The sequence below is a fragment of the Camarhynchus parvulus genome, chromosome 6, assembly GCF_901933205.1.
Source record: "Camarhynchus parvulus chromosome 6, STF_HiC, whole genome shotgun sequence".
In the NCBI taxonomy this organism is placed as follows: Eukaryota; Metazoa; Chordata; class Aves; order Passeriformes; family Thraupidae; genus Camarhynchus; species Camarhynchus parvulus.
Genome location: NC_044576.1, coordinates 33,068,230 through 33,094,103, shown reverse-complemented (window position 1 = coordinate 33,094,103; position 25,874 = coordinate 33,068,230). Strand labels below are relative to the sequence as shown.

The 25,874-nt window shown below is 41.6% G+C and overlaps 1 protein-coding gene across 3 annotated transcripts in view; it reads right to left on the bottom strand.

Moving 5' to 3' along the window:
* The window catches only part of DOCK1 (dedicator of cytokinesis 1), a 271,608-nt gene that overhangs the window by 26,682 nt on the left and 219,052 nt on the right, over window positions 1-25,874 (bottom strand). For all 3 annotated transcript variants that reach the window (XM_030951476.1, XM_030951475.1, XM_030951477.1), the window contains exons 38-47: window positions 25,531-25,650; window positions 15,988-16,077; window positions 13,487-13,591; window positions 11,088-11,229; window positions 10,792-10,870; window positions 10,386-10,470; window positions 9,525-9,611; window positions 6,001-6,177; window positions 4,886-4,969; window positions 645-782 (exon numbers count right to left, since the gene is read on the bottom strand). In XM_030951476.1, the coding sequence (XP_030807336.1) occupies window positions 645-782; window positions 4,886-4,969; window positions 6,001-6,177; window positions 9,525-9,611; window positions 10,386-10,470; window positions 10,792-10,870; window positions 11,088-11,229; window positions 13,487-13,591; window positions 15,988-16,077; window positions 25,531-25,650 (1,107 nt within the window). The remainder of the gene's footprint in view (window positions 1-644; window positions 783-4,885; window positions 4,970-6,000; window positions 6,178-9,524; window positions 9,612-10,385; window positions 10,471-10,791; window positions 10,871-11,087; window positions 11,230-13,486; window positions 13,592-15,987; window positions 16,078-25,530; window positions 25,651-25,874) is intronic.

Genomic DNA, 25,874 nt, shown 5'->3' with positions numbered 1-25,874 from the left:
CCAATCCATGTATTTTTGTCTGAATTAACAATTCGATCCTGAATTAAAAAGCTGTTTGCTTTGTTTGTTCTGACGTTCACACTCAACACTGAAAAGCAGAACAAACCTCCACTGGAAACACCATGAAATTCTTGGCTGCCCCTTAAGGATGAAGCAGCAACTGGAAATATGTTGCAGGAATGAGAAAAGCATGAATGTCAGTCCTTCTGAATCCATGAAGTCGGAGCTGTCATTTTCTTGCCTGCCTACATTTGGTGTAGGTACAACCACACACTACTATAGAGGAGCCCTTCCCTAAAGGAATCCCACTTAGGGAAAGGTGACATGCAGCTCTGGACGTGCCCATTTTTAAACTCTTTTTTGTAACCCAAATCCTTCAGAATTGAAGGATTATCTTGACTTTCAAGGAACAGACTTGGGCAGTTTAGATATCGCTCCCGTGCTGGGAAATGAAAGCACCAAAGCTCCCTCAACATCTCTCATCTGCTCAGTATTCCCTAATTTGATGATGACGAGAACAAGCAGGAACTCTGCACCTACACCCCTCTGTTAAATCAATGGAATCATCACACAGGAATAGAGAGCTGCTGTAATTCAAGGGAATTCCTGATACTGGGGAAAGCAGAAACGGAGAGGGAACTCACGATGGCGCGGACGCCGTACTGCTTTTCCACCTTGTCCTTCAGCTGCCTGAAACACGCCTCCATCCTCTCATGGAATGGCCTCAGGGCCTCTGTCACCTTCTCCCCATGGATCCGGATGCCTTCAGCCAGGAATGGGATCTGGAAAGCAGAATTTGGCTGCTCCACCCTGCCCAGCCCCTCCTGAGCCAAGGGACAGGGCAATGCTCCCACAGCAGGGAAAGAGCTTGTGCAGTGATAACAATGTTAGCAATAAGAGCAGTAGTAACAGCAATTATAACACTACTAATAATCATAACAATAATAACAATAATATTAAAAATGACAAGAATTATTATTATGATCACAGTGACCATCATCATCATCATCATCATCATTCCTTGCATATGATGCACGACAGGATCTAAACCCCTCTTCTCCAGGATTTCCCTTTTTTTTCTGTTAAACAAAGTCCTTTACATTTAATTCAGCCCTAATTCTGCCCAGAAATCCCGGGCTGGATTTATCCCACAGCACGAGCCCTCCTGTGATATTCCATTCTCAAGCCCCCACAGATTCTGTACTTTAAAACACCAAACTGATGAATGATGAGTCTCACACCAGGTTATTAATACCAAATCCTTTCCCAGTTCCATGAGGATAAAAGCCTGAAGACAAAAATAGTTTATGTTTTCTTTAATAAATGCTCTTTCTAAAGCTGCAAATGAGCTCCATCCTTGGACAGATATATATTGCAGAGCAATATTTATTAATAAAACATACAGTTTTAGATGCTATATAGTTCTCCTTAGAAAAAATATTTTATTTTCTCTGGGAAGAAAACAGAAGAGGGAAAAAATTAAATTAATTCTCTTTTGTAACTGAAAATAATCATTTATCTTCAAGGCTTCTGTCACAAAATATCCATGCCAGCACAGGATTATATAATTAGTTCCTAGCGTGGAGGTGTAGCTGACCTTTGGAAATGTTTTAAGAGAGACATTTTCATTCCCACAGCTACCCAGACACACCATTAGAGTTTTCTACCTCCAGCTCAGGAAAAATATTTCCTCTTCCAGGTCCGTTTCAGCCCACACAGTGCTCTGATTCTAACTCAGATATTCTCTGCAGCAATCAAGCTAAGAGGCTTCTTCTTAATAATTCATAATTAAATCATAATACTGATTAAAAACAGATTTTTCTAATAAGACTGAGCAGCAATCAGAAGGAGCAGCTTTATTAGTAAGGAGAATAATAAATACACAGATGAATTACAGATGAACAAACTCGAGAATCTTATCAAGATGATTCTCTGAGATTTGGCACCATTTAAATGGACAGAGGTGCTTCTCCTGAAACACTACAAAGTGAAGAATAATGACTTCTTTTTTTTTTTAATGTAGTGGCTTCTATGTATAAGCATATGGATTTGCACTTGACAAAAATTAAACATGAAACCAGAAAGTTTTCCCTGCTCTCAATAAGTCAATGAATTTCTAAATTTACATAATTACCAGGCCACACTGTGACCCTCTTGTTTTGGAGGGATAAGTGGTCACTTGGCTCATTTATTTGAAAGAACTGTTGACATTGGAAATGGATTCTTTTTTAAAGAACTGGAATTACCAAGGTGAAGCATATGAGACAATTTTATGGGTAGAGAATGCACTGAAGAACCTGTCCTGGGGATCAGGCACCTCCAGGTTGGAAAATCAAGAACAGAAAGTAAATGACATTATTTGTAGGGAAAAAATATGAGAGGAGGGAGAAGGAGAAGAACAAGGAGAACAAGAAGAGAAAGAACAACATGAACAACAAGAACAATACAAAGAAGAAGAAAAAGAAGAAAAAGAAGAAGAAGAAGAAGAACAAGAAGAAGAACAAGACCAAGAACAAGAAGAAGAACAAGAACAAGAACACAAACAAGGAGGAGGGGAATAGAAGAAGGAGAAGAAGGAGAAGGAGGAGAAGAAGGAGAAGGAGGAGGAGAAGAAGGAGAGGTTTGTTAATCTTACAGAAGCTGAAATTCATGATTGTCCCATGACTTTGCCATAGAAGAACGTGAGGCTGCTGAGTCAGGATATTTGGCCTCCCTGTCCAAGACACTTAATCCTTAAACATTTATCAAGTGCAGGAAGAACCTTCCAACTGCATTACCATTTCTGTTTCACCTTCTTCCAAACTCCTCCTGTGTCTCCTTTCCAGACACAGGGAAATGTGCTGATGCCTGACATGGAATTTGACACCTGTCAGAGGCAGAATTTTGCCACATTCAGCATATTCCCAATTAATTTGGCCTTGAAGAAAGGGCATTTTCTTATTTCATAACTCTGTTCTTGGCTGATTTTAACATTTTATAAAGTTCCACTGCAACTTGAAATTATTCCCTGATTTGTTTCCCCTTTTTGTTTTTTTTTTTTTAAATCTTGATCTGCTCGGCTGAAAAGACTGAAAAAAATGACATTGATTTGAATTATTAAACTAATCTTTGAAAACAATCTTTCAGAGCAAGGGGATCATAAAATATGAGCATAAAACCTGAGTTTGGTATGCAGCAGTTCTTTCATCTCTGTAGAAGGAGCACAAGGTTTTGATTTGCTGTGGTATTTTTCTGTTTTGCTGTGCTGTAAATACTTTAGCTAAATTCAGAGTGACTAATGTCATCAATCATTCATTTCTCTGCCTTAATTTCCATCAATCATTTCATTATCTTCATGTTAAAATGAAAGATCAGCTTGAAATGGTGCAGTTGCATGGGAACATTTTTTGCCTAGGTTGGAAAAGCACCAAGAAGGACAAAAATGGACATTGCTTTGCTAATGGAATTTATCTGAATTAATAAGAGACAGAAACAAAATGTACACTTGAAGTTCACAGGAATTATATGAATTATGAATTATGAATTCCACGGCACAGTGGAGAAAGAGGTAAGGAGATGAAAAAAATTGAATTTAACTGGTCAGCTGGTAATACAATTGTCAGGCTCCTATTTCATATACCCAACTGATTTATGCAGCAGGGAGAAAATTCCATGTGATTACAGAACTCCAAGCCCCACATTATTGAAAAATGAAATCTCCTTTTTGCTTTCCGTCCCTGTCAGCCCAGGATGAATTCAGCCCCTCCAAAGACTTCCACACACATCCAATATTTGGGAGCTGACTCCCACCTGGCTGGCAACTGAAGTAATTTGAGAGGAATTTTCAATTTTAGGATCCCTTAAATGTGTATGAAACATCCAAGGCAACTTAAAAACACGGAAAAGGCTTTTAGTGACTCTTAATTCTCAGATATAAAAATAAATGTTGATCCCTTTTCTCTATTCTCTTGGTTCCTGTTGTTCTTGAAGTACAAAACTGATGGGAAACCGTGTGTTTAAAAGCCCTGAATAATTACAATACAATGTGATCAGCTGCCATACCTATTTTCAAATTGTAATATTATTTTAATACAGAAGTGTCACCGAAGTGAGCCTTTGCTGAGGGAAAGTGTGTTTGGAATTCATTTGAAGCATCACTCTCAGAGGCAAAGACACAGAGCTGACACCAAGTCAGTCTGCTGGGACCAAATTATTTTCCTCTATAAAACTTAAAGCTTATAAAATCTAATCTTTTCTAAAAACTCACAAGAAAATAAATTAAAAAATGCCTTTTGTTTTTTTGTCAGACCAAAAGAGTTTTTTACTCACTGATAGTTTTAAGGCCTTCAGAGAATATTCTATTTTTGAATTCTGTAGCTTTGGCTCTCCCACCTCTAAGACTGAAATCTACGGAAATGTAAATTATTCCCTTTATTGTGAAGACAGAACAGAATATGAAAAGAAAATGATTCACTTTCTGTGGGAAAAAAAACCCATTTCCAATCAACCTGGTATTTTTTTTAGCTATCACAAAATTATATTGAGACCATAGATAAATGCCCAGTATGTGACTATGGAACAAAGCTGGAATTGTCTCTAGTTTGCCATGAAAAATGTTTTCTCATCTGATACAGATGGGAAATTGTCACTTACTGCGTTTACAAAAAAAAAAAAAAGAAACAAGAAAAAAGAAAATATCTTGATCATATTTGTTCTCTGCGAGTTTATCAAAATGAGCAATTATGTCAGATTTGAAAAGATGAACTTTAACTCAAGCTCCAAGACAGATTTAAATGGCAAAGAAATGTATCCAAGGTGAGGATAATGTCTGAATTTCCTCCAAAGTGACACCAAGCTGTCTTTCCACAGCAGCTGCCTCTGCCAAACGTGACTTCAAGTTTTTTACCTGCCAAGCAATCAGATCCTTCAGCTTCTCAATCTTGTCATGATCCTCTGGATGCTCGTGCATGTATTTTTCAGTAAAAAAAGCCTAATTGAGAGAGAGAGAGAAATGAGCCATTATTCAGAAAATGAAATATCCACTACCAGAGGAATGAGCTGCAATGAAGATAAATTCATCAACTTAAAAATTCTGCTAAGTAACAGCTACAAACACAAAGCGAAAATTGTGGAATCACAGAATCACAGTGATTTGGGTTGGAAAGGACTTTAAATCCCATCCAGTGCCATCTCTTGGGACATCTTCCACTGTCCCATGTGATCCAACCTGGCCTTGGGCACTGCCAGGGATCCAGGGGCAGCCCCAGCTGCTCTGGGCACCTGTGCCAGGGCTGCCCACCCTGCCAGGGAACAATTCCCAATTCCCAATATCCCATCCATGCCTGCCCTCTGGCACTGGGAGCCATTCCCCGGCTCCTGTCCCTCCATCGTTGTCCCCAGTCCCTCTCCAGCTCTCCTGGAGCCCCTTTAGACCCTGCAAGGCCACTGAGGTCACCCCAGAGCTGCTTCTCTCCAGGTGAACAATCCCAGCTCTCCCAGCCCTTCCTCCCAGCAGAGCTGCTCCATCCAAGCAGGGCAGGCATTCCTGGTGGAATTCAGGGGATCCTGGTGGAATTCAGGGAATCCTGGTGGAATTCAAGTAATCCTGGTGGAATCCAGGGGATTCCTGGTGGAATTCAAGGAATTCTGGTGTAATTCAGGGAATCCTGGTGGAATTCAGGGATTCCTGGTGGAATTCCGGGGATCCTGGTGGAATTCAGGGATTCCTGGTGGAATTCAGGGGATTCCTGGTGGAATTCAGGGATTCCTGGTGGAATCCAGGGGATCCTGGTGGAATTCAGGGGATTCCTGGTGGAATTCAAGGAATCCTGGTGGAATCCAGGGGATTCCTGGTGGAATTCAGGGGATTCCTGGTGGAATTCAGGGATCCTGGTGGAATTCAGGGGATTCCTGGTGGAATCCAGGGATTCCTGGTGGAATTCAGGGGATTCCTGGTGGAATTCAGGGGATCTTGGTGGAATCCAGGGATTCCTGGTGGAATTCAGGGAATCCTGGCGTTACCTTCTCGTAGTTGGCAAAGCCCCCCATGACAGCAGGGTCCACGATGCCGTTGAGCAGCATGGACAGGGGGTTGATGGGCAGGTTGGGGTCGTTCAGGTGCTGCTGCACCATGTTATTGATCTTGTCATTGGTCAGCTGCATGGTTTCTATGGCGTTTTCCAGCGGGCTGATCTCCACCTGAAACCCAAACAAAAGGAGATTTCAAACCAGGGGCAGAGTTTTTAACATGCTCAGCAAAACCCCATGGGCAGAAATGCTCCAGGCCTTTCAGAACCCAGGTTATTGGGAGATTTTTGACCAATAATGACCAGAAAGGGTGACTGAGGTATTTGGTATCTCTGTGCTGCAGTAACTGATATGATGATGGGTATCAGTGGAGGAAGTTAACTGCATTTTGCTGCTGCAGGAGGGATTACATCCCAGCACAGCATCCAGAAAGGCTCTGGCAGCAATCACGTGAGGTTTTTTGGAGGATTACGGAGAACATCAGAGATTAAGGGTTGGTGAGTTTTAGCAGCACAAAGAAGATCCAGCTTAACGTAACAGTAAGAAAGAAATGATAACTTTAACGTGGATTTTCTGATGGAAAATGTAATCCTAAGCCGCTCAAAAATCAAGAAGATATTTTTGCAGTGATTATTTTGGTGTGTTTCCAAGGACATCGAGTTGAATACGTTGATGAGATGACATCTAAACTATCTGCTGTGCTTTTTCCCAAGAGGTCACATTTTCTTCATCTGACCATTGAGAACTGAAGGGAGAAATTTTCTTGCTACCTGGACTTCAAAGAAGAGTCACCCCAGATGCCTTCATGGGATGAATTAGCTCCTATGCTGTCTAAAACTTGCTTTATTTGAATGGACTGACCTCCAGCTACTTTTTATGCCCAGCTATTGTGTCTTTCTAAAAGTTCATGTTGAAAAAAAAACAGTATTAAAATATATTAAATATTAGTGAATGGGCTGACAATCAGTAACTTGCAGTGATCCAGAGTGTAGAGAGTCCTCACTGGAAGCCACAGCCTGCTTGTATTAAAAAAATGATGTGGAAGGGAGAGGAAAGGAAGGTTAATTGAGGCCTGTGAGGAAAATGCAAGTGTATATTTGATTACAGCCTCATTTACATAAATGCTACATAAACAAAGCAGCACTTCTACCTGGCTATCAGTTGCTTACCCTGTTTCTGAGAACCACTTATAATCAAATCTCTTTAGTTGTTACTCTTACACCTGCCAGCTGATTACATCAAGGATGTTTTAATTAGCATTTTGAGCAGCCTGCCTGCTGAATGAATCTGGAAGGCAGGGAAGGAGCCTGGTGGTTCTGCTGGGAACGGGGAGCAGGCCAGGCTCGGACAGAGCCCAGCCTGCCACGGGGGAATCTGGACTGGGGAGTGAAGCCACATCCAGCATCTGATTGGGCAAAACTGCTGGGAACATCACAGGCTAAATTTAGCATTCTGTCACTTGTATTAATGGCCTTATAACTGTGCAATAATGTGTTGATGAACCATTGCTTTTAAAGCTCTTGAGCATCTCCAGAAATTAGCACTCATTGAGCTGACAGCTTTTTGACTTTTCTGTAGCAGCAATCATGGCTTTCTTTCTCATTCTCCTTTCTTTTACTACTCTTGTAACACTCCCTCTAATTTTTTAAAAGCAGATGGAGAATTGCAGTTGCCATTTCACTACTACAAACTGGGCTTTGGAACCTGGTGAGAGCTATTTATGATAAGTGTAAATTCTGAGCCTTGCTCCCAGGGCCACTCTGGGCACTCCTCACTCTAGCCAGGGAAAACAGGAATTACATTCTCCTGAGACATTTGCACCACTACAGAATTTCAAGATAAAAACAAAACAGAGATTAGCATTTGTGCTTTTTAAACTGATTCAAAATCTGATTTCTAATTCTCTGGCTGCTCCCTCTCCCCTACAACTTCTTGTGCCCAGCTAAAGTAAATCAGATACAGAATAAGGAATGCTGGCCCCAAATTCCTTGCAGATAATGAGCAGATTGCAAAGGTTTAGGTAAAAGTACCCAGAAAGAATTGGAAAAGCCAGCTGTTTTAAAGCAACTCTGCGTGTTCCCATGGGTTATGTAACATAATACACTGCATTTATGAAATTACTCCGTTCTCTCAGCACTGATTTGATGTAATCTCACCTCTCCCTTTAACGATATTCCAGTTCCATCAATAAAATATGAAACATGCAGAGCTGCTGGAGTATCCTGGTGCTTAGCAAGGGATCAATAATATCTGTATCCATAATCACAATTTAGCATTACAGGGATGTAAACCCTGTGATCCTCCTTGCAGCATTTTAGCTGACAGAGATCTTGAGGAAAGTCAATACCCATTTTGTGGGAACTGTGCCAGAGGAGGTCAGAAGTTATCTGTAGCAGTCTTCCCACACGTTATTAAGTTCCATTCTGCTATCATTTCTCAGCTCTGCAACTCATACAATCCTTGCTCCCAAAAGGCTGAGGGGATTTGTGCCCATTTGGATGCCAGGCAGAGCAGGAGGGTGCACACCAAGTGCCTGTCAGGCTCTGCTCTCTGCTCATCAGGACTGGCATCAGATCTGCCAGCCTTTACAAACAGCACTTCTTGCCATCATGAAGATAAATACAATCTTCTCCATCAGGGTTATATTGAAACTATGAAATTCATTAAAAATTCAATGTGTTTTATTCAGCTGCCTGTTACTGTCACACATCACATTCATATTCTGTTACTATAGATACCATAGTAATTTTCTGCATTACTTCTGTTCATCCAAATACAACTGTCCAACATAACCTCAATGGAGCAATGAAAAAGGTTTTAATTAATCATATGCAAATTGTTCTTTTCCTTTAAAAATAAGCCTCACAAGAGAGATTTCAAAAACGCAGTAACAATGTTTTTATTGCTACTTAAAAATTACAGCTGCATAAGAATAATTTAATCTTAAAGGCGTTTAATGGATATGTCTTATCTAAACAGTCTAAATGGTTGAACAGAGAAATGAGTAATTTGGAGTTACTCTGTGAGGCTGCTGAGGGTATATTTAGCTAAATATGGAGAAGAAACAAAAACAACCTTTAACCACGAGTGGTAAGAAAGGCAGACACACAATGCCTTTGATTATTGGGGTATTTTGAATTAATGACAATCAAAATATCCAGATCCTCTTTGATAAAGTTCAGGCTAGATTCTCTGGGATGGAGCAGGGTTTCCTTGCACCACCTCAGGTCTCTCTTCATTCTAGGCACCTGCTGAGAGACACAAATGCTCTCTGAAAGGGCTGAAGGCCTTGGAGGGCTGGCTGCTTTCCCTTCCTTCAGGAATGGAAAAGCATTGCCTGAGTCACCCTCAGTGAACAATCAGCACCCTCAGCAGGTTCCTTCAGGATGTGCCAGGTCCAATTCCATGGATTCCTTGTTCACAGATCTAAGCACAGTCACTGAGACACACAAATGCTCCCTGGTTGTATAAAACCCCCATTGTTTTACACAATCTCAATACAGCCAAGCTGATCTTACCATGAAAACTGATTTGACCTCAAACCACCTGAGGATCCCTGGTAATTTGTAGGCTGTCACGTAGATGGTTCTCTCAATCCACATGTTCTGCAAAGGGAACACAAGTGTCTCGTTATCAATGGACAGCTGGGACCTCGGGGTAAAGCCCTAAACCATCAGCAGCAGGACAGGCACCAAGGTATGGCAGATGTCACAGAGCCAGGGGGGAATTCCAAATGGAAGATGGAGCAGCACTGACTTAAATCTGGGAACAGCAGGGAACAACCGCTCCCTTTCTGAAGGAGAATACCAAGGAAATATCCCCTGGTTTTACTGGATGTTTTTGGGTGGGAAAGGACCTTAAAATCCATCCAGTTCCAAAAGCAGGGACACCTTCCACTATCCCAGGCTGCTCCAAGCCCCAACCAACCTGGCCTTGGGCACTTCCAGGGATCTGCACAGCTGCTCTGGGCACCCTGTGCCAGGGCCTCCTCACAGCACTCATTTTATTGACCATTAGATGAAACAAATGGTTTAGTAAAAAAAAAAGGCAAGAAAAAGCAAAATGTGTTCGTGACAAAAGATTTTCAGATGCCTGACTGGAATCTTCACGGCAAGACGAGTTTCAGGTGTAACAATTCAAAATCCTTTCTCAGAAGAGCTGTTTTTACAAAATAAATACAGCTTTGCCCATTTTTTTTTCCTATTGGTATGAACGAGAACATGATAAATTGGTTTAATTAACTTTCTATGAAAAATAATCCCTTTAAACCTAGAATTTATTTCTCAACAAGCAAAAGATAATGAATGGCTCAGATGCTCAAAATAGAGGGGGATAAACAAGCAAACCAAAAGCGGTTTATTTTCTTCATAATTTCTTACTGCAAATTCGTTGTCTGGGTTTTTCTCTCCTTTTCGAACGGGGCGTGAATACTCAAAGCGTTGGACTTCATTCACCCTGTAGAAACTGCAAAGAGGGAAAAGAATCATGGAAGCACTGAATGGATTGGGTTGGAAATGACCTCAGAGATCATGCAGTTCCAAGCCCCAAATGCACCATGAAAATCAAATGCTGTCTGTTTAGGAATGGATACTAAATTCTAATATTAGAGGAAGTTCATGAACAAATATGGGATCACTATTTTCCAGTGGGTCGGAATGTGGGCCAATATTAAAAATCACCATTAAATGCCCTCACAATGTCCACACCCCTTGCACAGATTCCTAATGCAACAATAATGTGCTATAAAGGGGACTGAGAAAACAACACAACTGAACCCAAACTCACCTCACGATTTGCTCTGACACTGGCCTGTGAAATTTTGAGGGTAAATCCAGTTTGGGCTTTACAGTGAAGCACTGAATATCTGAATTTCAGGGGTTAAGAAGTGAAAAGGGAATTTCAGTCACACAGAGCAAACAGCTCAAAAGAAACACACACACACACAAAAAAGGACAAAACAACAAAATCGGTGTGTTACACCTGTCAGGGCAGAAGTGCAACACGTTGGCTGTAAATTCTTGACCTGAGCTGCTGGATGCACTAGCTGTACTGGTTGTACTGGGTGCACAGCCCAAGGATACACTGGCCAGAGGAGGTTTTGATGTCATCACCAGGGGGTGACGTTGTCTTCATCTTCTCGGCGTTGGGGAACTGCGTCAGCAGCCGCGCCTCGAAGTCCTCGCGGCGCTCGTACTCCTTGCCCCGGTAAATGAACACTTTGTTCTGCAAACACATGATGCCTCAGGTTTAGCTTTCCTATTTTTCACATTCTGTGCTGCTTTAGTGTGCACTTCTGAGCTTCATATTAAGGGTGGGTGAGCTCTGTGCACAGAGCAGGGAGACAAAACAATTCCTGCTCCAGCTGGGCACCAAGGACAAATGACCCAAATCTCAGCCCAGGAGCACAAACACCGTGGGCTGGAGAGAGAAAAACAAGCAGGGTGGGACTGCAGGGGCTAAAGCTGGAATGGGACAATGAACTGCAAGATGCAAATGGAGCAGAACTGATCCCAGGGACAGACCCCGTGCCCGGCCGTGCATTTTGGGGCCATTTTGGTTCATCTTGGGTGCAGCCCTGGCTGGGCTCTTGTGCTGCCCAAGGTGGATCCATGGAGGAGATCCTTGGAATCAATCCCTGCTTTATTCTGGAACTCTGGTCTCTGCTCTAGGGCAGCCCTCACAAGGCATCACAGGGGCACCCACCAGCACCCCCAGAGCTAAAACCAGTGCTCCCAGTGCAGAACTGGGGCCTCAGATGGGCTGACAGCAATGCTGTTAGCACTTCTCAGTACGAGAGGAATTTCACACTCCTCACACTGCGTCATAATCAATACTTCATCAATATCTTTTTCTCACCTCCAATTCCATCCTGGGATCATTAAGCCCATACCCAATACCTTTAGGTATTTTTTAAAGCCACACTAAAATCACCTCAAAACATGATTTCGAGGATCTGTAACATTGGTGGCCATTTAAAATATATTAAGAGAAATTATTACCAAATCCAAGATGTCTCCTCCACCTTCCACAGCTAATGATGGAATGGATGTCAATAAATAACTGGATTAGGCTTTTTATACATAAACATTTATTCAAAGGCACTCAGGTGAGCAAAAAAGAGCAGCAGAGAAAAACAGAAACATAATGCAGATTTAAGGAGGAATATCCAAAAATACTGACTCATAAAAAGACTCACATTAATGGATTGGATTTTTGCCATTATAAACTTTAAGCTTTTTATAACTCTAAAATTAAGTTTATTGTATTTGTAAGCATTGGTTTTTTCTTTGCCAATAAAGAAAATGAAGAGATATTTTATACAGTCCATTTACATGCTAAGTTCATTAAATTCTAAAGGAAAATGTAAAAGACAACTTGCATATTTTTAACTGATCAAACATATTAAAGCAAGTTTGGATAAAATTTGCATCTGAATATGCTTAACCTCATTACTCATCTCAAAATGAATACTTGGTGAAGAAATTATACAGCACTTATTAAAAAAGGGTGTTTTGACTGGGGGTAGGAACCTGGAGTTGTTCACATTTGCCCAGTTGGGTTTAGTTCTGCAATGCTGCTTTTTGAAAAGCTCAGTAGGGGAAAGAAAGGTAATAATAATAGGTGGCTCTGTATAACTGTAATTTATGTATATACATTTGTAATTCACAGGGAATGCTGGAATAGAGGGAAAAGTGAGGATTTTCTCCATCAGCAGGGCACTCAACAGCCTGGTTTTCAGAGGGCAAATTGGGAAGGAATTAATTCCTGTGAGGGTGGTGAGCCCTGGCACAGGATGCCCAGGGAAGTTAACAAAATAATAATGGGTTATTTCTGTGTCACCAACTGCAAAATGCTAGAGATTCATAATACAGATGCAATTCAGACAGGTTATAGCCCTACTTTTCTTTAGCCACTAATTCAACCCATAAAAATCCTAATATTAGTGAAAAAAACCCTTAAAATGTCACTAAAGCTATGATCCTGGCATCAACCAAGTGACACATGTCTTAAATTGGCACATGACACACACAAATCAATAATAAAAATTGCTATTAAAGGTGTCACACACACCTTTGATAGTCAACTTCATTTTAGTGACAATGCTGGAAAGGACACTTACCTGAAAACATGGTCATACAAAAGGTTTCTCTACCATGCTCATATATATATATTATATATATAAATATATATTAACCTGCCCGGCAAAAATGTCACCATTTCAGATGGTTATGACCCTGAGTGATGGATTGGGTTATTTATCTTCATTTCTAGTGATACCCTGAAGAAATAGAAAGTACTGAATACGTTTGAAGAGAAAGTTTTTCTACTAAAATTCAAATATTCCATCATAGAAACCAGAAAGGAAAAATCAGTGTTTGTTTTGTACACCTAAAAACCACCTGTCAGTGTCAGGCAGGTTTCTCCAAGCCAAGGGAAATTTCCAGAGCAAGAAAAGTCTCTGGAAACACATGACACTTACCCTTATGAAAGTTGGGAATCCCTGGCCATAGTATCCGACAGCAAAATAATCTGGTTTTGGTCGTATCACCTTCACAATGTTTTCATAGAACTGGGCTTGTTTTCTCTGCAAAATAAACAGGAGTGATTTGAATGACCTGAGTTTTTAGGAGATTCCTTACACTTAAGATCTTGTATGCATCTCTAAATTAAAGATGTTTCATTCCCCAGTTTTTCCTCACCTTTATATCAGATTTCATGGCAATATTTGGAAATACCAGACTCTATAGGCATGATTTTTCTACTCACCACAGTGAATCTGACTGCTCCCTAAGGAATATCTCAATTTTGATGAATTTCACCTTATCATGGTGAACCTCACTGCTCCATATCCAATATCTCAATCTTGATGGACCTCATGTTGGTGAACTTTATTGTTCCATATCCAGTATCTCAATTTTGATGGACCTCATGTTGGTGAACTTTATTGTTCAATTTTGTTGAACTTCATCATTGTGGACCTCACTGTTCCAAATCCAATATCTCAATTTTGATGGACCTCATCTTGGTGAACCTCACTGATTCTCATCCACTATTTCGCTGGCAATGAAGGTCAGGAGCTTGCAAGGCAATCTGAAATTCCAGTTGTGACACTCCCATTGCCAAAACACCGGAAGGATGAAGCCCCTCACAGCTCATCCCAAAGGTGCTGACTTGTCAGTTTTAGGCTCTTACATCTCATTACATTTTTCTACTACTTCTCTTACATATTTACAACCATGAATTTGCATATGGAAAGCAGGCAGTTGAGAACTGCAGGAAAATGTAAATGTTGGAACAAACACACGCATGTCAGACGCCATCTGCTTTCGACGCCGAGTTCTTTATCTCTAATGATGAAATAATAGCAAATGAGCAGCTTCAGAAGATCTGTTCATTAACTTATTTTTAGTCTATTATTTCTGCAAAGAGAATGACTTTTGATCTGGGGGGAGGTTTAGTGCTGCTCCCACACGACAGAAAACTGTAAATGGCACCAAGACTACAAAGACCCAGATCTGCCGAGTATTTCTCAGCTCATCCAGAGCAAAACTATTCTGTCATTTGTGAATTGTCTTAGAGGCTAATATTTAATATTGCTTGAAGAAAAGAGACAAGAGGCAGAATAGAAAGAACTAAAAACTTCTAAATTTTATTGTGGGAGGAAAAAAAGAGCTGTTCAGCAGCAGCAATAAGAAAAGCTGATGGGGTACGTGAGACCTGACTCATATGGGAGAGCGACTTTTGATCTCTGTCTTGTGAGGGAAATGCACACCAGGACTAATTCTGTGACATCTCACCTCTTGGCTGATGAGAAGATAAACTCAATTGTCTGATGTGAGGACTGGAAGTTCTGGGTTTCCTTTCTTAAAAGAGGGAGAAACTCCATGGAAATATCCAAGGCCAGGTTGAACAGGGCTTGGAGCAACCTGGGACAGTGGAAGGCGTCCCTGCCCATGGCAAAGTGGGTGGAATGAGCTTTAAGGTCCTCCCAAGCCAAATCGTTCGATCACTCTGTGATCATTGGCTACAATGAATAAAGTGCAAATCCCAACTTCTCCTACAGAATGGATCTAGTAGGATAATTAACGAGTGTCTGCCTCTGTGACAAACCCATTCACATTCCCATGTGCAAGCAAAAAGGAGATGGAAAATGAAAACTGAGGGACTTGGAGAGTAGCCACCCCCTGGTGAAAAATCACCTCTGACAACCATTTCTAGCTGAGGAACAATCCTACCCAATTCCTTTTATGCTGAAATGAAGAATATTCTGTGCCCACCCCACCAGGAGCAGCGAGCTGAGGCTGTGTGGAGCTGAGTTCAACACTACAGGAATGCCCAGCTCAGACCTACTGGGATAAAGAAAACAGATAAATAATTCAAAGAAATTGAGGAAAATGTACTCTGAGTGCAAAAGCAAACGGCATCAAAAACTTTTGAGTCAAAAATTTTCAGAAACAAACTGGAATCACATCCCAACTCCTGTGGAAATGGTTGGGACCTGAGGAGGGACAGTGACAGCTGCCATTTATCTCTTTGGAAGAGAACAGGAGGAAAAAAATGGTGCAGGAATAATGAATGGGTAACGTCAGGGCAAAAATAACTGACTAGAGACATGAATGCTTGGGGATTATTCATACCTAAAAAAAGAAATGTGAATATAGAAAAACACTTGAGAGAGAATGGGGATTTTTTTTTCATGTCCCCATTTATATTTAAATTCAAAATTTCCTTTTATACCCCAAATAAATCAGCTTAACATTACTGAAATGCTTTTCTTTCAGCGAAAAAAAAATAAATTCAATGTTTTTCAGACAATCCAGTGGTAGCCAGTTAATTGACATTGGTCCAACAAAACCATGATGGGTATTTGTTTCTGAATTTTACTGTCATTGATATAGTATTTTTTATATAATTTTAAAAGCTTAGAAATTCAACTCTGAAATAAATTATTGCAGTGTCTATGTCATTAAAAAAACCTACCAGCAGTTCACTGAGTTGTTCATAATCAAACATTTCATTTTCATACTGTTCTGCAAGTTCTTTACCCAAGGCAATGGCCTCTTCCCACATCTGTTGGGAAAAAAAATCACAAAACAACAAAAAGAAGCTGAATTACATACCTTGGTTAAACATCAACATTAGAATCAAATAAATCTGGATAAAGGAACCAAATGAATTGTGTCACATGCCTGAAAACACTGAGCATCTGATGTGCCAAAGAGCTGTGCTGGGGTTATAAATGTCTCTATTCATGGAATCATGGAATTGTTGAGGCTGGAAAAGTTCACTGAGTTCACTGAGTCCAACCATTCCCAGCACTGCCAAGGCCACCGCTGCCCCGTGTCCCCAAGTGCCACTTCCTCAGGGATTTTAGATCCCTTCCCTGGACACACTCCAGCCCCCCAGTGACTTTTTTATCATTGAGGGGCCCAAAAGTTGACACGGGATTGGAGATGCCTGAGCAGTGCCAGTACAGAGGGACAATCCCTGCCCTGGTCCTGCTCCACACCATTTGTGACACAACCCAGGTGCCACCGGCCTCCTTGGCCTGGTGGCACTCAAGGTGATTTGCTCCATGACCTTCCCTGGCACAGGATGCAAATTTACTGGATCCCAATCAAGTCAAATGATCAAAGAGCTTCAGAAGTGAAATGATTCCTGCCAGCCCATCCAGTAATGTGTAAACACAGCCTGTCCACCAAGAAACCCAGGACCTAAGGCTTTGGAGCAAGGCTGGTGATTGATTATATTTCATAATCACCTCTCTCTCCCTCTAATATCTGTAATCTGTATTAGACAGGACAGGCAATTTGCAGATATTGCTTTGAACAAATACTCATTATATTTCCATTGGTTCTTCTTCTTCTTGTTCCTCAACCATGAAATTCAGCAGCCGTCTCAAGTGACCCAAAGAAATTTAACAATATCCTTCAGCTCCTCAGAAGGAAACAATCTTAATGAGGAGCAGCAAGAATGGTATTAAATGTGCATATTTCATTTGTTTTTTCCACTCCAAAGATAAAGAACCACTCCAACCCAAAAATATGCTTAAATTAGCACACCAGGCTATCTAAGATCAAACCTGATGATCTACCTCTGCTGCTGAAATTTGGTTGGCATTGCTTTATTACAAAGTGAGGTTGACCTCACTTTATTATAAAAATGAGTTTCAGAATAAGTTAGAAATGCAGATTTTATCAGCCTTCATCTTAAATTTAAATCCTCTGGCCACACCACCTCATTCTCCTCTCAGCATGAGGCCACACGTTGCCCTGGTGGAATCCTGAGGGGATGCAGCAGCCAAGAGCAGGTGGATGGCGGAGGGCTGAGGGAAGGGCTGAACACACAATTCCCCATTTTCCCCCTAAAATATCCACCTCTGGGGACAGGGAGTTTGGGATGAAGCACCACAATTTCCAAAGATGGTGGGAGGCGGATGCTGGGGAGAGAAGAGGAAATGTGACCTGGAGAAACCTTCACAACAACTGAGCCCTGCATCCATCCCATAAAAATCCCTCAATCCCATCCTCTTCAAAGCACTGTGCAAATAAGAGACATTTTACACCCCAAACCCCAAAAGCTCCCCAAACCACACAAATGAAATTCCACACTCAAAGCCCCAAAATCAGCGCCAGGTGAATTCTCTTTGTTTACTGATCCGCAAGGTGAAATTGCAATTCTTAGTATATCTGGAAAACTTGGAAAAAATAAGACTTTTAGAAAAATTCCTGGTTCTAGATGCTGATTTGAAAAATAAGAATAAAACATTAAGGATGAATCCTCAGCAAGTCTTCATATGGAACATGCCAATGCCACAAAAAGCAAGATGGGTCCCACTGGTTCACTGGCCATCCCTGCTTCTCTCTGGAGAAAAGGAGCCAATTTTCAAGGGGAGGGATGGACTGAAAGGTTATCCTGGCAAACTGAGTGGGAATGGCTGGAAAGCAGCAGGAGCAGGGAGGGAGCTGCTGATGGTGCAGGAGATGAGGAAATGCAGAGGGAAAAACATAGGAGATCACATGGAAAAAAGAGGTTCCTGCCCTCCAAGTAAAGACAAAATAAGGGCTGAAAACTGCACTGTGGGGCCCAGCAAGGGGAAAGGAGCTTCTGAGTCCTGCAAAAACCAGCTGGGATGATGTCTGGACAAAGTGGTGACCTAATTAAAGATAAAAAAGCCATGAATGCTCACAAGGAGCAGAATCTAGTTCTTCATTAACCTTTCCTTGCAGCTCCTCGTGATATTCAACCCCTCCTCTTGATTTTACTTATTTCTCCAACAAGGTTCAGAACGTTATTTATCCAGGGAAGAGGACTGGAATGAGCATGAGTTGCCTCATGTTTGTAAAGTGCCTTGAAGGTGAAAAACGCATCAGAAGGACTAATTACAATCACGGTAATGAGGGATCACGTCTGCAGGAAATTATAAGGCAGCCTGAACGCTCTGCAACGTAATTTTTGCAAATGGAAGGATCTGAATGTTTTTATCCATATTATGGATCTAATCTAGCATGATGATACAGAGCATGTTTTTATTTTTAAACAAAAATTAACATGAATTTAAGAGTAAAGGCACAGTTGCAGAAGAAGGGGGACATTTTTACACACCAAGATGAGTTCATTTTGACTCAGAAGGGCAATACAGCACCAATTTATAGGAGCCGAACTAATATTCAGGTGTTTGTTAAGTCAGCAAGTGAAAGCTTTCAAAATCACTTAACCTTCCCTCATTTTGAGTGCCATTTTCTTCTGAACTTCAGTCATCCATAACTTGTGCATATTTTCATTTCAAAGACAATCGTGCGACCATCACTTCCCTTGTCCTGCTTCCCTGTTTGTGTGCTCCAGATTTAACCAGCCCCTCTCTAAAATGAGACTGGAAATAAACTGAAGCCTAAATCATTTTTGATTTGCATCAACCCTGTAAACAAACTCTCTTGGTTCTTCCCACTGACTCCTGGATGAGCACAGATGTGTTCCCAAACCAGGCCTGGGAATGCAAAGGTTTAGATGGGATATTGGGAAAAAATCCTTCCCTGTGAGGGTGGGCAGGCCCTGGCACAGCTGTGGCTGCCCCTGGATCCCTGGAAGTGTCCCAGGCCAGGCTGCAGGAACCTGGGAGAGCTGATAGATGTCCTTGTGACAGGGTAGAACCAGGTGACCTTTAAATGTCCTTCCCAACCCAAACCATTCAGTGATTCTGAAAGCAGACACACTCTGCCTACACATCACTGCCTGTAGGTACCACAGCACTGCCACTGATTAAATAACAACTTTAGCAGAATTAAATCTCCTTTGATTTTTTTTTCACCTTCCCACTCTTGTCTGTCAGCACCATAAACACACTGGAGCAGAGGCTGCACCTCCTCTAGCCTGAACAAAGCCTTTAGATGTTACTGAATATTAATATTAATAATGGATTCTGTAAATGTTCCAGAGCCTGAAAAATGAATCCTCAAATTAAATGTGATCCAGATTTAGTTCATGTACAACAGACAATAATCACATAATCCTTGTGCTCTTCCTAGCAAGGAAGTGGAGATGAACAGGAGAAAACCAGACCATGGAATCACACCAGAAGGATTTGGGTTAAAGATCATCTCCTTCCACCCCTGCCAAGGGCAGGGACACCTCCCACTGCCCCAGGTGCTCCCAGCCCCAGTGTCCAGCCTGGCCTTGGGCACTGCCAGGGATGCAGGGGCAGCCCCAGCTGCTCTGGGAATTCCATCCCAGCTCCTCCTCACTCTACAGGGAACAATTCCCAATTCCCAATCTCCCATCCAAATCTACCCACTGTCAGTTTAAAGCCACTCCCTGTGTCCTGTCCCTCCATCCCTTGTCCCCAGTCCCTCTGCAGCTCTCCTGGAGCCCCTTCAGGCCCTGCAAGGGCTCTGAGCTCCCCCAGGAGCCTTCTCCTCTCCAGGTTAAACAATCCCAGCCCTCCCAGCAGAGCAGCTTCAATTAGAACATTTGTTTTTGGCTTAAATGACTGGAATTCCTTTCAAGGTTCTGTAAAAGTCAGCTTACAAGTTCTCCTGCTGACATGGTGTCACATCATCTGTAATGGAACACTTTAAGGAGTGTACTGAAAATCTATTGTACTGCAAATACACAGTAAAAAAGGGAGAAAGGGGAAAAGATTCTTTCCATTTTTGCCAGACTCCAACTTTGTCCCTCTCCAGCCAAGACCTCTGCCTAAGAGAAAAAGCACCCACTTTTTCATTTCTACTGCCTCTCAAAAACCTCACTGTGCTCCAAGGTCTCTGTTTGGAATTCCCAACTGTCCAGCTGTTCCTTCAGAGGAACACTGAGAACTTGGATTATGGAACTCAACTTCTTGAGTGGAGAGAGCCCTGAACTCCAGAGGCCCAGGAGTCCACAGAATCACTAAGGTTTGAAAAAACTTCTGAGATCATCAACCATCACCTTGTTAAACAATAAACCCTGCTCTCAGGTGTCAAATCCACACATTTTTTTAACAATTCCAAGGATGGGGACTGCAGCACTGCCCTGGGCTATCACCATCATATTTTCTGAAAAATCCCTTGCCCAGGATTTCTTCTCCTGGGAAGCTGAGAATCCTCAGAGAAAAGGGAGGGGAATATTATCTCATTTGCTTCTCCCTGTTTTGCTGCTTTGGAACATGGTTGGAAATTGTTCATCCAACATGTGAATTGTTTTTGCTTTATGACCAATCATAGTCAGGCTGCGTTGAGACTCTGGAGAGCCATGAGTTTTTCATTAGTATCTTGTTAAGCCTTTTGTCTGTATCCTTTCTCTATTCTTTAGTATAGTTTAGCATAGCATTCTTTAAAATAATATAATATTACAAAATAATAAATTAGCCTTCTAAGAACATGGAGTCAGATTCATCATTTCCTTCCTGCCACTGGGAACACCAGAAAATACCACACTGGGCAGCCTGCTCCTCTGCTTGCAACCCTTTCCATGAAGAAACTTTTCCTAACATGCAACCTAAACTTTCCCTGATGCAACCTGAGGCTATTTCCTGAACTGCCTGGCTTTTCCTTTGTGCAGCTGCAGCACAACACCCCCAACATCACAGAAAACCAACCTAAAACTGGAGATTTTCCCACCATTTTCAGAGAAACATGGACTGTGTGTCTCACACCCCCTGCACAACCCTCTGAAAAATTCAGCTGTTTGCTCCAGAGCCAATTTATTCAGGTGAGGACAGCACGGCTGGAGCCCAGGATCCTGATAAATGAAATCTATATTCTTGAAGGTCAATAACTCCCAATCTGCTGCCTCACAGATTTCCTGCCTTGGAAGCTTTCCCAGCTTTGCCCAGGACATGGCAAGTCTTCTGGAGAAATGAGTTGTACAGGGAGCTCCTACACAGGATTTGTACGAGGTACAACTCATTAATGGGAGAAACAATTTATCTGGAGAGGGGACCAGGGAGAGAGGCTGCTGATACTGGAAGGAAAATGCTTCCTTTATACTCAGGGGGTAAGAAAAATGTGCAGAGCCTAAATTTAGTTGTGTAGACATGAGCTGCAAATTGTTATGGGCAAGACTTTGCAGATGCAGGAGATCTGTTTTAGGGAAAACCCAGAGATTTAATTTATTTTTCAAGCTGGATTGCTTGTTGGCCAGAAAGAACTACAGCATCCAATTTAGTTTTTGAGGTTAATAGCAGCAAAGGAGGATCTCAGGGTATTTCTGAGCTCCTGCAGAGTTAATGGTCAGGAGCAGTGAAATAGTCTGGGATAAGAATATTATGGTGCCATGTTCTGATGTGTCAGGGACTTTCTAAGCTGGTTAAAATTTCAGGTAGTGTTAATTAACCAGCACGAAGGCTTAATATTTGAAATAAAATGCTAAAACTCAGCAGTTCTCTATTGTTGGCACTGCATTCAAGATACAGCCAGGTTGGAAACTCTTTAAACAAATAAATATATTCATTTGGAACAGGGTCAGACTCTGTGTCCTCCCTCTCCCAAGACTCTCTGTCCTTCCCAGCTCTCAGGACAGCTCTGGGGCTGAGCTGGCCACCAGCCTCACACAGGTTTTTGGCAGACAGGTGAATTTCACCACTCACTTGTTAAGATGGAAGAAAAAGCCATTTGATGTCATCCCACGAGCCAGAAAAAAAGACCTTTTAAGCCAAAGCATTTGCTGTATAATTTCAGATATTTTCTGTTCTGTGGCTGCTGTAGAGCAGTAAAAGCTTTTTTTTGAGAAGGAGGGGAGAAAGGAGGAGCAGAAATAAATGAGCAGTGTGCATTTATTTAGCCTTTTCTCCTCAGGACCAACACTTTCAATTTATGGAGGAGCAGAGGAAAACCTGTCCTGATTTATGGGCAGCAGCACCACCAGCAAACCTGAGCCTGTGGCCATTCCCACATTTCAGCAGGCAGGAACAGGAATGCTGCTGCTTCCACTGTGGCTTCACCAACAAACCTGGTTCAAAACAACACCTTATTTTTGCCAAGGAGCATTCCCTGGATCCAGGAGCTCATCAGCATTGATTTCCATCAGCTCCTTCCCAAAGGAATGAATGCCACTCCTTCCCTCATCCCTTTAGTCCCGTCACTATTTCCCTTCTCACCTTGGGACATTCTAAGCCAAGGATTTCCAGCAAAGTCCCTGCATTAAGGAAGCTTCAGGAAAACACAGAGAGAGCAAACACTTGAGAGCAGCTCAAAGGATGGGTCAGACTGCTGGGATAAACCTGAGGATCAGGATTTTAAGGGCAAAAGCCAAGAGAGATGGGGAGGAGACTGAGAAGCGCAGTGCAGTGAAGAATGATCCAGGAGAGAAAAGGATCCCTGTATCAGGGAAACAACTTTCCTTTTGGAAAGAAGGAGCTTAGAAAAGGAATGAAGAGCATAATTAATTAGGAATCTAATCCATAAAGTAGAACAACTGCAAAATGCAAAAGTGGTTTCTCAAAAATGCTCCTTCCCTAAGGGTTAAAGTTGTACTTCAGCTTTATAAAAGGTTGGTTCAAGGACCAAAAGTCAAATACAGGTGAAAAAACAAATTTCCTTTAAAATTAAAAATAGAAATAATTTTAAAAATAAGATTAAAAATAGAAATTAAAATGAAGAACCCGAAATGGATCTTGAACTCCCAGTACCAGGAACACTCTGGTGAGGGCCAGCATTTTGTCCTCAGCCCACATGAGGTGCCACATTCCTGCCTTCAGGGCAAGTCCAGCTCCCTTTTCCTCACTTACAAATTTCTCAGGCACTTTTGGGCCAGGAGTGAAGTGCTCACTCCATTCCAGCCTGTGTGTGGAGGAATAAATCTAAATTCACCTGCCCATGAATGCCAATATTTAAGGGATAAGCCTTGTGGTTGGCTTTCAATAGACAAGAAAACTGTGAATTTCCCTGGGAAATTACTCTGCCAAAAGAAAGGGATCCTGATTTTTGAGAGGCTGAACTACATCAACCTTTAAAAAACAAAAAGCCAGTATTTTAAACCCAATTTTAGGAAATTCCTCTGCTCCATTTCCTCTACACAATGTTTCTAGGTCCCACATCTCCCTCCCTTCCCAAATCCACAGCTTCCCATCAGGCAAACAAGGGGAGCTGAAGGATTCTCTTAGCTCTTGTAACTGCCAGAAAAAGTCCTCCAAATTACATGCATCACTTTTTATTTACTCCATGGCATCATATGCCCATATATCTACCCTTAAGAGATGAGTTATAAATGTACCATTGATTTCTTTTGACTTTTTTTTTTTTTTTGTAACCACATTATCTGTAAGCGCTTCCTGAAGGTTGGGAGAGGCAGGCTGGGAGAGGCACAGGCTCACAACTGGAAAACAAAACTCCTGAGTTTGTGGAAAAGCCTGGAGTGTCTGCACAGCTGCCCAGGGCTGGTGACCTTCTGCTGACTCCTCTTGTTACGTTAATGGGAAGGGAAATCAAACAAGTGGGATCTGGAGTCAGCTGCCAGGCTGGGACCCAGCTGGGTAATAATGGCACAAAAAAAGCAAAAATTGGTCTGGGCACGGGTTCAGTGTCCCAAAAATGCACAGCAAATGGTGTTTCAGGTGTGGTACTGATCATGGAGAGCTAGAGCAGCTGCTGGGCTACATTTGCAAACTGCTCAAGGAATGCAAGGAGTTGATTTAACTTAATGTCAGAATGTCCCAAATGAGAGGATTACCTTCCATCTACACTGGAAACCTCCACTTGGAGCTTCCTGACATTTGCAAAATCACACAAGATGAATATTCTCAGTGTATATTGATTTTTTTATTTCCCTTTTCATGGAGTAATGTGAAAAATTATCACCAGCTTGAGTGACCAGAAAATGAGAGGAGGAATATCTGTAAGCAGGAAAGAGCAGTTTGGAAATAAATCATCTCCTCACAGACACAAAAATCACACAGGAGTCCTGGCACTTGAGTTCTGCACAGAACTGATGCTCAGCAGAACAATCCCCAGTGCCTGGACACCAGAAAGGACCGACAGAAAGCCATAAAGACAAACAAAATAAAACCAACAAAACAAAAAACAGGCAACTCCTGGTTTTCCTTTTAGACAGGAATGTAAGATTAAAATAAGCATTAAAATCAGCTGTGACCCTCATTCAAATGAGATTCTTCTCATTCACCCAGGAAAAGCTTTTTGGGCAGCAGGAACTGTCCCCAAGTGACCTCCAGCAGCCCCAGTCCCAAACTGCCACTTGTGCACCACTCCAGAAATATATTTTACCACTTTTGTCCCAGCCAGAATTGCAATTTTTACCCCAATCCAGAAGTACAACTTTTAGCACCACTCATTAACAGTTTTTAAACATTGCATTAAGATAAGCTATAAAATTTGACTTTCTAAGCAACATTTCTAACAAAATGATAGAAATGAGAGTTCCTATCAAATTTATTCTAGGATTTTAATCTGATTCTGCTAAAAACTCACCTGGAAAGGATGGGCTGGCTGGATAATATTCTAATTCTACCAGAAAACCCCACTTCTGTTTACATTTAAACCCCAAGTTTACATTTCTGAAATATTCTGACAAAGAGATTCCTACTTCTGTAGTGGAATATTTCGTGCCTGAAATATCCAAACACTGATCCATCCCTGTCTCCCACATTAACCCCCTTCCTCTCCAACACCAAGGAACGCCAAATGCAATTTCCTTCTGCATTAACAGATGCAATTGCAATGAAATATCCTCATCCCAGGATATTTATGATATCAGCCACAGACATCCAGGCCCTGGGGGAATTATTTTTGTGCACATGAGGAAAAACAAGGGGAGCTGAAGGATTCTCTTAGCTCCTGTAACTGCCAGAAAAAGTCCTCCAAATTACATGCATCACTTTTTTATTTACTCCATGGCATCATATGCCCATATATTTACCCTTAAGAGATGAGTTATAAATGTACCATTGATTTCTTTTGACTTTTTTTTTTGAAACATCATTATCTGTAAGTGCTTCCTGAAGGTCACTGGATGCAAACTATGTTTACTATTAAATTTATAAGTTTGAGAGAAAAGCAATGAAATACATTTGCACTTTTTTTCTTCCCTTTTTACCTTGCCCTTGTCAAAGTAATGGATAATTTCTTGATAGAGCTGATCTTTCAGCTGTCCTTGAGTAGCAGCTTGGTATCCATCCCGCTGGGTAAGATGTGCTGCACATGCTTCTTCTGACCACTAAATCACACACACAAAAAAAAGGGAAAAAGTGAAAGCAAATCCAAAGCTATGAGCTCTGAAGTGAAATATAAGAGAGAGGTTTTATTTAAAGGAGTGGTACTGCAGTTAATGCACCAACAAAGGGTTTTTTCACAGCTGTGCCCTTTGCTTCCCTGGGCACAAGGAGCATTTATTTGGATGCTGTAATTGGAGGCTAATTACATCCATCAGCTGGAGGGAGC